The following is a 14,736-nucleotide window of genomic DNA, read 5'->3' as shown; positions in this document are numbered from 1 at the left end:
ACAGGCAGTGAAAACGTTCAGTTAAATGACCAATGCTGAAAAGATTTAGAGGGGCATTTCTATTTTTCTCTTTACTGAACACAAATGGCAGCCGATATAGTCAGTGGGGTTTAACAGGGTCCGTAATTTCCATTATAGATTACGTAATTCTACCGGATAAAGTAACACTGCTTGCATTGCTAAATCCTGCACTTTTGCCAGAATCTACAAAGGAGGCAGATGTATACCGAGCCTAAATTATGCAGTTTCCAAATCTAACAAGTTGCAGATGCAGCATAGCTTGATGCGCTAAGCCATTTCCGTAACTCAATCCACTTGCCTGTATCTGTAGCTCTGACCAACGCATCCAGACCAGACAGGGGACAAGGAGGATCCCATACCAGGAGGGGACCTGCATTTGTCAGACATTCATGGCACGTTCTGTGGATGTGCCACACATGTTTGAGATGGGAACAGCCCTTTAAAACCATATAACCGCCTTCACCTGTTTTCCTCGAGAATTTCTCCAAACATATCTACACTCTTCAGTAGGGAGAGTGCCACTTCTGCCGCCTTGTGCTTTGCCGCCTTCTTGCTAGGTCCTTGACCTGGAGGAAAAAAAAAACCCATAAGATAATGTGTCCCATGAGCCAAGATATCACCCTTCAGGAGTTATCATAGAATCCCCAAGTCACTACTCAAATTAAGACAGACAGGACTGTGACCTGAAATACAATTATGCAAGTCTTGTTTAAAGGGGTAGTCTCACTTCAGCAAGTGGTATTCATCATGTAGAGAAAGTTAATACGAGGCACTTACTAATGTATTGTTATCGTCCAAATTGCCCCTACCTGAGGTGACTGCCTCACCTGGCCTCATTGGTGGTGCACCCCTGTTCCTTTACTGTCTGGATTCATTTTTCCATCGTATAATACACTGCTCATACCCAGAGGTTACGACCACTATGCAATCCAGCAGCGGCGGCCGTGCTGGCACACTATTGGAAAATGCGCCGGCCTCTCTGGTGACTGGGATCATTCATAGGCAGGCATGCACAGCAGCTCCTGTGCGGGACACCTCATATCTGCGCTGCAGCGGTGGCCGTAACCCCCGGAAATGAGCTGTGTGTAATGGGATGGAAAAAAGGACTGAAGCCAGAAAATGAGGAAATATGGATAAAAACAATACATTAGTAAGTGCCTGGTATTAACTTTACCTACATGACAAATGGCATGTGCTGAAGAGAGACAACCCCTTTAAATAACTTTTCTTTGGTCTGCTCCTGTTATTCCACCTGGAAATGTATAAATAAACTGAATGTACCCATTTCCCTCATCAATAGGGTGTGACACGGTCAGCAATAATTAGACAGCGTTTAAAGAGGGCCTTTCATGTTTTATTTTAGTTTAGATAAATACCTTTACTTGCGGGGTACCCCCTGCTGATGCTGCCACCCTGCCTGTTTTTTTTCAAATATCGCACCTGCTCCCCGCTTTGCCCCCTGCAGTTTTCCCGCTCAGTAGGTTAATACTGAGCATCAGCACAGGGAGGAGGAGACGCCAGGGTTTCTCAATGGGCGTCTCCTTCTCCCTGGCTGTGCCGCGATCCAATCACAGCGGAGAACGTCCCAGCCAGTGAGAAGGAGAGTTGTTTTGTTTTGTTCTCCTTGGCTGGGACGTTCTCCGCTGCGATTGGATCGCGGCACAGCCAGGGAGAAGGAGACGCCCATTGAGAAACCCTGGCATCTCCTCCTCCCTGTACCGATGCTCAGTATTAACATACTGAGCGGGAAAACTGCAGGGGGCACACAGCGGGGCGCAGGAGCGATATTTGAAAAAAAACAGGCAGGGTGGCAGCATCAGCAGGGGGTACCCCGCAAGTAAAGGTATTTATCTAAACTTAAAAAAAAAAAAACACATGAAGGGTCCTCATTAAATGAAACCTTAAAGGGGTATTCCCATCTCAGACAATGGGGACATCGCTAGGATATGCCCCCATTGTCTGATAGGTGCGGGTCCCACCGCTGCGACCCACACCTACAATGAGAACAAAGCGGGGAGCGCTGTGGCTGGAGGGCCTGGGATTTCCCGGGGTCCGTCCACCACCAAGCGCTGCTCCCATAGAAGTGAATGGGAGCGCACCGCGCATGAGCGGCCCATGTTCCCATTCATTTCTATGGGGCAGACGGCAATAGCCGAGCCAGCGCTCGGCTATTTTCGGTGGCCCCATAGAAATGAATAGAGGGCGGCTACGCATACGCAGTGCACCCTCCGTTCACTTCCCAGCTCCGTTCTCATTGTAGGTGCGGGTCCCAGCACCAGTGTCTGAGATGGAAAAAACCCTTACATTTTTGTGCCATTTCTTTGATTTGCGGATCCCCAGTTGGTCTCGTTCTTAGCAAATTTCTGCTATTTTTACTGTAGGGTCACACAAATTCTATTCCCAGCAGGACTGTGGAAGATCAATTGATGCACGGACAATGTATGGACATTACTAGGCTGGATGGATATGTGCGTTTATTCAAGAGAAATGTAATTTTTTTCATGGATTTATTATTTTTCTCTTTGTGTCCATAGTGACCACAGCATCTGTTGTGTTACACAGAGGGGGTTAAATCTGTCCTCTGATCTAAGCCCCAGTTGACATGGCATCCCAGGGTCTGGTGAAGGATTCTAGGTCTGTCATAGGGAACTGCCTGCAAACCTGTGCCTGAGGCAAAGCCTGACAGACAGCAGCAGTATTCTAGTGCAGTCTATGGGAGAAGTGATAAAAAGATCACACGTACAAGTACCCTAGGGTGGACTAAAAATACAGTGAAATAAAGTAACAAAAAAAAAATATATATTAAAATTCAAATCATCCCCTTTCCCAATTATACACACACAAAAAATAATAAAATTTAAAGTTTGTATTTTTAAAGTTGTAAAACATAGACCTTTTTTTATTTCATTCCACAAAAAAACATAATTAGACTTACCGGTAATTCAGTTTCCTTGAATCCTTCATGACTGCCACAAGTGAGAGATGACCCTTGACCTGTGTAGGGGCAGGAATATACATAGAGTTTAAATTGCCCCCACCCAAAACAGAATTACCGGTAAGGATCCATTCACACGTCCGCAATTTTGCGGAACAGGTGCGGACCCGTTCATTTTCAATGGAGCCGGAATGTACTGTCCGCATTCGCATTTGCGGATCCGAACTCCTGGATCCGCAAAAAAATAGAACAGGTCCTATTCTTGTCCGCAATTGCGGACAATAAAAGGCATTTTCTACGACAGTGTCAGTGATGTGCAGTCCGCAAAATGCGGAATCCACATTGCCGGTGTCCGTGTTTTGCGGATCCGCAAAACAGATATGGACGTGTGAATGGATCCTTAGTCTAATTACGGTTTTCCATTTCATCCACCATGACTGCCACAAGTGAGAACTAACAAATATTTACATAGGGTGGGAAACCGACTGTAGTATTTTCTGGCCAAATGCTAAATCTGCAGAGGCGGAAAGATTAAGGCGATAATATTTAACAAAGGTGTTAATATTTGACCAAGTAGCCGCTTTGCAAATCTGATTTAAGGAGACCCCTCCTTTTTCTGCCCACGAAGAGGCAATTGCCCTGGTAGAGTGAGCTTTAATACCCCTAGGATAAGGAATGGTTCTAATCCAGCAACCTATACAGGCCCTGGAAAGCTTCTTCCCCTTGTCCCTTGTTTCATCCCCCGAACTGAACTGACAGGTTATAGTCTTTCCTAAAGGTCTTAGAAGCTTCTAGATATTGTAAGATGGTATTTCTGACATCAAGAAGATGCAATTTTTCTTCAGCCTCATCGTTTGGTTGGACTGTAAAGGGTGGTAAAACGATTTCCTGGTCACAGTGATAATCTGATACCACCTTGGGGAGGAACCCTGGGTCCAGCCTCAATGTTACTCTGGCCTCAAAAACCTTCAGGTATGGTTCTCTACAGGAAAGGGCCTGAATCTCACTTATACGTCTAGAAGACGTTATGGCTATCAGAAAAGCAGTTTTGAAGGACAGGTGTTTGATAGAAATCTCTGCCAAGGGAAAGAAGGGAGGCTTAGTCAGACCATTTAATACAATGTTAAGATCCCACTGGGGAATCCTAGACCTCAAGGTTGGCCTTAGTCTAGAGGCTGCCCAAATCTTTACCCATCGATGTTCAGCCAGGCTTGTATCATAAAACGTACTCAGAGCCGATATCTAGACCTTAAGGGTGCTAGGCCTCAATCCTAGTTCTAACCCATTCTTCAAGAAATCTAGTATGTTATTTAATGGTGGAGAAGAGATGTCCGGGTGTTCTTCTCCCAACCAACTGTAAAAACCTCTTCCAGAATTTAAGATAAATCGCCGATGTAACCTTTTTCCTACTTTCTTTGAGAGTGAGGATTACTCAGAGACCCTGTCTTAAGAGTGATTCGCTCTCAGGATCCAGACAGCTAGATTGTAGATCTGAGGGTTTGGATGTTTAATTGGCCCGAGAAAGGATTTCTCCCTGGAAGGGTATTTTCCATGGTTTTTCCAACGCCATCTGTCTCAGGGCGGAGAATAGCAATAAATTGAATAATGGGATGACCTTAAAACAATCTTTTATTGATCATATTAAAATAATAGGCCCAAAAATTAATCACATAAATGTTCTACTGCCAGAGTGATATGGTGGACAATTTTAAAGCAGCCAGGAGAGGTGTTCACTGGCTTACTCAGAGGGGGAGTTAGGAATCACAGAGATACAATAAAAGAGGGAGACTTCCCCTAAAACATCCCTTAATCCTCACATATAAATCAACACCCCTCTCTGTCTGTCCCTAGGTGTAGGCTATATGGTGACTGCCCAGCTTTGTCAGAAACAAAAAGACCAGTCACACCCTGGGGCAGACAAACAAATATAAAGCAAAAATGTCCCGACGCGTTTCACTGGCTGTGGGCCAGCTCATCAGGGAACCGATTGATACCAGGAGTTCAATCCAAACACATAATGAGCGCTTATTCCAACATCAGGTACTACCAAATATGCCGGCACCAACAAGTAAATAACAGTCTTATTGGTAAAGCAGAAAGTACTTAGCTCGCCAAATATGTGAGGTTCCTGGGTCCGCTCCTCTCCTGCGTATGGCAGTCCCTACCTGGGACTTCTGAGCAGAGTATGTTTGTAGCTGGTTCCTACACTGCCCTGAATATTGTAGGCTTAAGTAAGTCCAAAGTGAGGCAGTTTCTTTAGTGATAGGGACCCATCTGCGGAAGCCACCTTGACGCCTGATAGATGGGCCCGACACGTATGTGCGCTAAGAGCTTCCATTATTCATATATACTCATTTATAGGTCGGTATTGTACCACTTTTATCTAGAATAACCCCCATTTCTTAGCTCTATTGTTTGCATATATAATGGTGTAAAGCCATTTTGTTTTTTTGTAATTATGTTTGCTTCATGGATATGCACCTGTAATCCTGAAGGTTTTAGTCTAAATTTTCTTGCAGTACTTTTAGTGATGTGAGGTGACAAAAAAAAACATGGTATATTTCTGCCTTCTCAAACAGCTGATCGGCGGTGGTCCCGGGTGTCGGACCCCCGCCGATCAGATGATTATGATCAATCCAGAGGATAGAGCATCAGTTTAAACAAACTGCAGAACCCCTTTAAGTCCTTGAGGGGTTAAAGGGGTAAACCACTTTCTCACAGAATTGCCAAAAGCTCTGGCACTTATATGCATCATATCAAATAGTTTGCGCCCCAAAATGCCAGTATAAAACGTTCCTCGGTGCATTTTGTCCTGCACACTGAAAAATCTCTAGAAAGGAATATTTGAGAAAAAAACAACATAATTTAGTCTTACCGGTAAATACCTTTCCAGGAGTCCTACATGACAGCACACATTGAGCAATACCAGATAACTATTTTAGGGAGGGACTACTGCCTGTAAGACTTTACGTCCAAAGGCAAGGCCTGTATTAGAAGAGAGGTCTAATCTATAAAGCCTACAATAGGTTTGAAAACTAGACCAGGTAGCTGCCCTGCAAATTTGTTCCACCGAAGCGTTAGCTCTTTCTGCCCAAGAAGCAGTTACTGATCGGGTAGAAAGGGCTGTGATCCTGAATAGGCAAGATCTGTTCTAGGAAGTATATGCTTGCTGAATTGTTGATTTAACCCACCTTGCAATAGTGGACTTTGAGGCTTGCTTCCCTTTGTTCTTCCCTGCAAATTGTACAAATAGGGCTGAATCCTCCCTGAAGGGGCGAGTGGCTTCTAGATATCGTATTACCGCCCGACGAACGTCCAGAGTATGAAAAAGCAGTTTTTTCACATTCCTTGGGTCAGTACAAAAAGAGGGTAGAACAATTTCCTGGTAACGATGAAAGGAAGAGACGACCTTAGGCATAAAAGCCGGGTCCAACTTAGATAATTCTGTCATCCAGGATTCTCATATATGGTTCCCTTGAAAAAAAAAAAGGCTTGAATTTCACCCACTCTTCTTGCTGCTGTTATGGCCACAAGAAATACAGTTTTAGTATGTAATTATGATGTAATCTTTTCCTGATTTAGGTTTATTACTCGTACCTAATCAAGTCTAAATTTACTATTTACCTAGTTTTTTATGTATCATGGGAAAGCTTGTTATGTTGTATCTGACCTTTTTAAAGAAAAAATTAAATAAACAAAATGTTGCAAGAAATACAGTTTTAAAAGAGAGCATTTTAATGTGACAGCTATCTAGTTCAATTGGAGATTTACATAGTTCTTCTAAGACAAACGACAAGTCCCAAGAATGGACTGACTTTATAAGCGGAGGCCGGATCCTTGAGAGAGCACGAGTAAAGGTTTTTATCGAATTGTGCTCTGCAAGAGGGAAGTCATAAAACCAACTCAAGGCCGATATTTGAACATTTATTGTACTGGGTCGAAGACCCATATCAAAACCTTCTTGCAGAAACTCTAGAATGTCCTGTATGGAAGGAGAGTCCGAATCCTTCTGCAAGCACAGATACCAGGAACGAAATTTTTTCCAAATCTTCACATAGATGGCTGAAGTGACTCTAGTGGATCTGAAGCATAGTAGATATCACTTTTTCCGACAAGCCTCTGGATCTCAGCATCTGCTTTTCAGAATCCAGGCTGTCAGTTTCAATTTGTGCACTTGTGGATTGTATAGAGGCCCTTAGGACAATAGGTCTTTTTCTGGGGAAAGAAAAAAACGGTACCTCCAATGCAAACTTTTCTAGAACTGGAAACCAGCTCTGTTTCGGCCAATGGGGAGCTACTAGAATCAGAGCAGTTGTTTCTGATCTCAGTTTTTTTTAAGAAACGGGGGAAAGGAATAAGCCAGATCCATGTCCCATTTTTGAGACAAGACATCCACTGCCAGTGGTCTGTCCCATGGGTTTAGTGAGAAGAAACAGGGAAGATGGGAATTTTTCTGTGTTGCAAAAAGATCCACTTGCAGCATCCCCCATCTTCTGCAAAGTAGATGAAAAGTTTCCTTCTTGAGACACCACTCCCCTGGTTGTCTGCATAAAAAGTCAGCGGTAACATTTTGTTCCCCTTTCAGGTGGACTGCTGATATTGACAGAACATATTTCTCTGCCCAGCAGAAAATCCGGGCTGACTGCTGAAGGGGCGGGAATTTTGATCCCCCTTGATGCTTCAGAAAATACACTGTTACAATGTTGTCCGATAAAACTCTAACATGATCCTCTGCAGATCCTCTGATTTTAGAAAGGTCTCCAAGACTGCTTTCAACTGCCAGAAGTTTGATGATTTCTGGGAGAGTGAGTGATCCCAGTGGCCCTGGAAGTAAGAGTCTTGTATCTGGGCGCCCCAGCCTGTCATAATCTGAGGTTCTGATGTCCAAGGAATTCCCAATGAAAGATTCTCTGGATCTTTCCACCATGAAAGACTCCGGATTACAGAGTCCGGGATGCAGAGCTTTTGATCTAAAGTCTTCAGATCCCGGTTCCAGCAAGTCAGGATTGTCTTCTGCAGGGGTCTTGAGTGAAACGGACTACAGGGGACCATGGAAATGCAAGATGTCATTAATCCCAGGATTTTCATGGCTGATTTTATGGACCAGACCTTCTTCTGGAATAAGGAGATTTCCTGGCACATTTTTACTTGTTTTTCCATTGGAAGGAATGAACGTTGTTTCTCCGAATCCAAAAGTGTACGGAAGAAATTCTTCCTCGTTTCTGGAACGAGGTTTGATTTTTCTAGGTTGATGATCCACCCTAAGTGAGAGAGCCTGTAGAGGGTGTATTTCAGCTGTTCTCTTAGCATTGTGGCTGATGGAGCCATCAATAGGAAATCATCCAGATAAGGTATTATTCTTATAATTTCTTTCCTTCTCAACCAGGACATCACCTCTGCCACTATTTTTGAAAATATCCTTAGAGCCGAGGATAGCCGAGGGAAGGCACTGGAACTGGAAATGTAGAATGGATGAGTTTTTTTGAACTGCAAATGTAAGATATTTTTGATGGTCTGGGAAAATTGGCACATGATAATAGGTATCTTTTAGATCCACCGTGCACATTGATGCACCCGGATCGATCAAACAAGTCGTGGTTTTTGTAACAATGGAAAAATGGGCGAGCACTCATACACTTGGCAACCAAATTGACATATGCAGAAAATATTTATTATTAAATCCCCATAAAATTCAAGTAATAAAAATAATAAAAACAGTGTATTATAGCAATGACATACAAAAACTACAATCACATAAACTATAGTAGATATAATAGTATAGTCGATATTGTATTGAATACTAAAATATATGATAATAAAATATTCGATACTAGTCTATAGTCGATAAATTCACTGATATAAATCACACACCAAAAACTTCAAGTATTGTCCAGGTCTTATATATGCTGTTATTGTGAAGGGGGGAGGTAATTCCTCTGTGAATCTATCTCAGATTGGGAAAATGAGTGTCACTTTAAATATTGTAGGTGTATTTCCCCCTGGGAACGTAGTGTATTCATAAAATGTCCACAGGAATCCTGATAATATTGGAATAAAAAGTCTCTTATGGTATTTCCTTTTAAAGTAGAGGTAAACTTTAAATCGGTATTTGGCTTACCGTCTGGTGTCTGCTGTCTCCCTGTTGCTTGAGTGGAGCTTTAAATGCTGCCGGCTTATTTAATCGCTCCTTCCAGCAAGCTGGTTCAAATTTCGCGGGAGTTCCAAAGATCGCGGGAGTTGACACTCTGTTCCGCAATTTCCTTCGGTCGTGGTTTTTATCGATTCCATTTTGAACCTCCGATATTTTATCCACTGATTCAGTGTCTTGAGGTTCAGAATGGTCTGATATGTTCCGTTCAGCTTTTTTATAAGGAAAACCTTTGAGTAGTGACCCAGACCTGGAGGAACAGCCCTGATGGCTTGAAGTTTCTCCAGATCTGAAAGTATTGCAGAGATCTGTTCTGGTTGAGCGAAATGAGTTACCACAAATGTTTTTGGAGGAGGGCATAAGAATTTTATCTTGTATCCGAATTATATAATTTTTTTAATCCAAGTATTGCAAGTAATCTCTTCCCATTGTGGAAGGAAGGATTTTAATGTTCCCCCACAGGAAGAATGTCATTGTTTCTGCTGTGTAGGGTTGGGATTAATGAGAAACTCCCTACCCTTGCCTCCTTTAGGGTAACTTCATCTTCCCGACTTACCTTTGCCCTTGTAAGACTGGGGCGTATAATGGGGACCAGCCTAATGAAAGGACTGGCATTTTTCTTACTTTTGTCTTCAGGAAAGCCTTTCTTTTTATCCGTAGCCTTTTCTAGAATGGAATCTAAAATAGGACCGAAAAAGGGAATGGTGCACAACTTGTTTTTTGACGGAATATCTCCTGACCAAGTCTTAAGCCACAATGCTCGTCTGGATGTGTTAGAGAGAAACGCTGTAGCCATCTTTAATAGTGGAATGGAGTCTAAAAATTCTTCCTTTTGAGGTTTTCATTTTTAAATGGTTCTCAAGCTGGGACAGCCACAAAAAAAGGGAACGAAACACTGAGGTAGCGGCAATATTCGTGTTGATTAATGCAGAAGATACTTCCCAGGATTTTTTAAGAAGACCATCAATTTTTCTATCCATAGTATCTTTTAACTGCGAGAAATCTTCAAAGGGCAAGGTGGTTTTATTGATTACTTTTTCAATGGGTACGTCTATTTTTGTGGTCTCTATCCATAGTTTTGTATCTTCAGCATTAAAGGCTAAACGGTTTTTAAATTCACGAGATATATACAGCTTTTTTTCCCCCCCGATTCCTCCCATTCCTCCAAAATAAGGGACTTAAAATTTTCATTAACAGGAAAGAGACTTCATTCTTGCTTTACGTCCCCAACATTTCGTCCTGAATAGAACGAGGCTGAGCCATCTCTTCAATATTCATTGTTTGACGGACTGCGGAAATAAGAGTGTCTAAATCTTCGGAGAAGAATTTCCTCCCCTATTCCACCGGACCGGAAGCTATATCATCATCGATCTCTTCAGATCTATTATAAACAGATTCTTCCCCTAAATCTGAGTCTATATCCACTCTAGGTCTTTTAGCCTGAGATAGTGGAACAGATTTTGGTATTAGTTTAGCCACAGAGGAACGAATTTCTTCTTTAATGATTTTAGTCATTTCAGATAACAAAGATGGTTGTTCCTCCTTAATGAGTTTATCGATACAAGAGCTGCAAAGTTGCTTAGCGTAGGACTCCATCAGCTTCTTATTACACGTAGCACATCTTTTAACTCTTTCATTCAGATGGTGTTTTATGAATCTCTTTATCATCCTGAAATTATGTAAGGAAATACGCCTTTCTATGTGGACAGAAGAAGTCCATCAGACAGGGTCATATATAGATATAACTTACATGCCCCTGGGCAGAGGGGTCTAAACGCGGCAAGGACCGACCAGACACATGACCTTCCATGGAGAGAGATACACAACACTCATCTCTTACCAATTTTATAGTCCTGCCTCCTGCCGCCGGTGATCTGCGCCTTCCTAGCGTGCCCCAGGAGAGGATCCACCCTCAGAATGGGATCCATTGCTTGCTTACCCAGGCCTGTCCGTCCTCTGGCCAAATCTCGCGAGAGGACTTCACAAGCGCACTCCTATGCTGGAGTGCAAGCCGGGGCCCGCCTCCAACATGGCAACGCACATACACGTGGAGCCACCGGAGGAAAAAGGGAGGAAGCGCCGCGCGAAGTCGAGACCCTCCAACGTAGCAGGAAGCAGACATCGCAACCAGACCCGGCGGCCTTAATGGGTACTGGTAAGGCCAGGGGACCCCACCTTAAGGGGTGCACTAACCGGCCCAAGGATAGAAAGGAAGGAGAGACAGGACCCCCCCGATCCAATCTGGGCCTTTAAAATAGATCTAACATTTTCCTCATATAACAGAGAACCTCTCTGTTACTCCCAACCTAAGGGGACAGGAAGAACACTGGTATTGGAGGGGAGGCAGGGGCTTTTAACCTCTCTGTACTTCCTGTCCCTTTAGAGGTATAAAGGACATCCTCCATGTGTGCGGTCATGGAGGACATCCTGGAAATCTACTTTTTGCTTCCCCAATAACGAATCTCTTAAAATTGTAGCTCAGCCTTGGGGCTCATGCGCACGACTGTATTTTGCATCCATGTTTCATCCGCATTTTTCTACCGATTGTGCACAGACCTGTTCATTTGGATAAGTCCACAAAAAAATACAAATAAAATTTATTTATATATATATATATATATATATATATATATATTATATATATATATATATATATATACACACACACACTCACCTAAAGAATTATTAGGAACACCATACTAATACGATGTTGGACCCCCTTTTGCCTTCAGAACTGCCTTAATTCTACGTGGCATTGATTCCACAAGGTGCTGATAGCATTCTTTAGAAATGTTGGCCCATATTGATAGGATAGCATCTTGCAGTTGGAGATTTGAGGGATGCACATCCAGGGCACGAAGCTCCCGTTCCACCACATCGCAAAGATGCTCTATTGGGTTGAGATCTGGTGACTGTGGGGGCCATCTTAGTACAGTGAATTCATTGTCATGTTCAAGAAACCAATTTGAAATGATTCGAGCTTTGTGACATGGTGCATTATCCTGCTGGAAGTCAGAGGATGGATACATGTTCTCATTCTGTTTACGCCAAATTCGGACTCTACCATTTGAATGTCTCAACAGAAATCGAGACTCATCAGACCAGGAAACATTAGGAAACATTTTTCCAGTCAATTTTGGTGAGCTCGTGCAAATTGTAGCCTCTTTTTCCTATTTGTAGTGGAGATGAGTGGTACCCGGTGGGATCTTCTGCTGTTGTAGCCCATCCGCCTCAAGGTTGTGCGTGTTGTGGCTTCACAAATGCTTTGCTGCATACCTTGGTTGTAACGAGTGGTTATTTCAGTCAACGTTGCTCTTCTATCAGCTTGAATCAGTCGGCCCATTCTCCTCTGACCTCTAGCATCCACAAGGCATTTTTGCCCACAGGACTGCCGCATACCGGATGTTTTTCCCTTTTCACACCATTCTTTGTAAACCCTAGAAATGGTTGTGCGTAAAAATCCCAGTAACTGAGCAGATTGTGAAATACTCAGACCGGCCCATCTGGCACCACCAACCATGCCACGCTCAAAATTGCTTAAATCACCTTTCTTTCCCATTCTGACATTCAGTTTGGAGTTCAGGAGATTGTCTTGACCAGGACCACACCCCTAAATGCATTGAAACAACTGCCATGTGATTGGTTGACTAGATAATTGCATCAATGAGAAATAGAACAGGTGTTCCTAATAATTCTTTAGGTGAGTGTATATATACAGTACAGACCAAAAGTTTGGACACACCTTCTCATTCAAAGAGTTTTCTTTAATTTCATGACTATGAAAATTGTAGATTCACACTGAAGGCATCAAAACTATGAATGAACACATGTGGAATTATATACATAACAAACAAGTGTGAAACAACTGAAAATATGTCATATTCTAGGTTCTTCAAAGTAGCCACCTTTTGCTTTGATTACTGCTTTGCACACTCTTGGCATTCTCTTGATGAGCTTCAAAAGGTAGTCCCCTGAAATGGTTTTCACTTCACAGGTGTGCCCTGTCAGGTTTAATAAGTGGGATTTCTTGCCTTATAAATGGGGTTGGGACCATCAGTGGCGTTGAGGAGAAGTCAGGTGGATACACAGCTGATAGTCCTACTGAATAGACTGTTAGAATTTGTATTATGGCAAGAAAAAAGCAGCTAAGTAAAGAAAAACGAGTGGCCATCATTACTTTAAGAAATGAAGGTCAGTCAGCCGAAAAATTGGGAAAACTTTGAAAGTAAGGGCTATTTGACCATGAAGGAGAGTGATGGGGTGCTGCGCCAGATGACCTGGCCTCCACAGTCACCGGACCTGAACCCAATCGAGATGGTTTGGGGTGAGCTGGACCGCAGAGTGAAGGCAAAAGGCCCAACAAGTGCTAAGCATCTCTGGGAACTCCTTCAAGACTGTTGGAAGACCATTTCAGGGGCAATAATTCTTAAAAGAATTGTCAGAAAACATTGGGAAATGTTGCGACAAGATAAACTAATAGGTGATAGGATCCCAAAAAATCCTACCTTTATTTTTAGGAAAGCTTTAAATTTGTGTACTACGGTAGCGCCCACGGTGAAATTGCCCCAAACCAAGAAATTAGGTCACCTGACACACAAAGGTTTCTTCCCATGTAAAATGTGTAAAAATTGTAGGAAAATTAAACATGGCATAATCAAATTCCCCATTACAGAAATAGGGGACAATCACCATAAATACAAAATCAACCAGTATATTTCATGTAATACCCGAGGTGAGATATATTTTATTAAATGTCCATGTTTAAAAATATATGTGGGTCGAACCAGACGTGAACTAAAAACTAGGATGGGGGAACATCTCAATAATATAAAGAAAAAATATGACGGTCATCCTCTGTCCCGTCACTATGCCCAATACCACGCAGGCAGTTTTGTCGGTTCTTTTTTTGGGGGCATTGAAAAAATAAAACTAAATCCGAGAGGCGGAGATATTATCAGACAATTGTCGAGATGTGAAAGCAAATGGATATTCAGATTGAATTCCCTAGCACCTAACGGCCTGAACCGAGAGATGGAACTATTTGCATTTTAAATCACCATCACTGTAAAATCTAATTGATGCTTGCTATAAGTAAGTAGATGCCACCCTCTATCCATTTGGGATCTCACACAGGACTATATTCAGGACGTTTGATGAGGTAATTAATAGCAGTTGCCATGGGGACCGGGCACCTACTTAACCCAGAGTACAAACAGAACAACTATCCCTGACGAAGAAGCCCGTAGGCTTCGAAACGCGTAGGATCGTTTTTGGTCTCTGGATTACTCCGTAGGTCAGTCGTGACGTCACGCCGCAGGTTCCGGAACCCTGTACCATCACAGCTCCCTCGGGCGCACGCCAGCCACCGGCCGGGGCGGCATACGCGCTTCGAGGTTGAGCAAGAAGAAAAGAAGCAAGAAGCACTGTAAAGTCACCTCATCTTGTTGCCATACCGGACAGTCGGTGCATACCTTATCCGACCAAACCCCTGGTCCTGCCGGAATAAGGTAATTACCAAACTAATATAATCTATTATATCCCCAGCGCTGGTACCGAACATTAGTTTGTTCATTTTTATTCTTCTACATACCACTTTGGATCGGAGCAGCCGTCACCCAATCAGGTACTCAGC

At 42.9% G+C, this 14,736-nt stretch overlaps 1 protein-coding gene across 2 annotated transcripts in view; it reads right to left on the bottom strand.

Annotated features, from left to right (window-relative positions):
- Positions 1–14,736, bottom strand: part of TARBP2 (TARBP2 subunit of RISC loading complex) — a 49,574-nt gene that overhangs the window by 20,116 nt on the left and 14,722 nt on the right. For both annotated transcript variants that reach the window (XM_040425816.1, XM_040425815.1), the window contains exon 3: positions 485–587. In XM_040425816.1, the coding sequence (XP_040281750.1) occupies positions 485–587 (103 nt within the window). The remainder of the gene's footprint in view (positions 1–484; positions 588–14,736) is intronic.

This window comes from Bufo bufo, chromosome 3 (assembly GCF_905171765.1).
Source record: "Bufo bufo chromosome 3, aBufBuf1.1, whole genome shotgun sequence".
Taxonomy (NCBI): domain Eukaryota; kingdom Metazoa; phylum Chordata; class Amphibia; order Anura; family Bufonidae; genus Bufo; species Bufo bufo.
The sequence above is the reverse complement of the archived record's forward strand: the minus strand, read 5'-3'. Positions and strand labels throughout refer to the sequence as shown.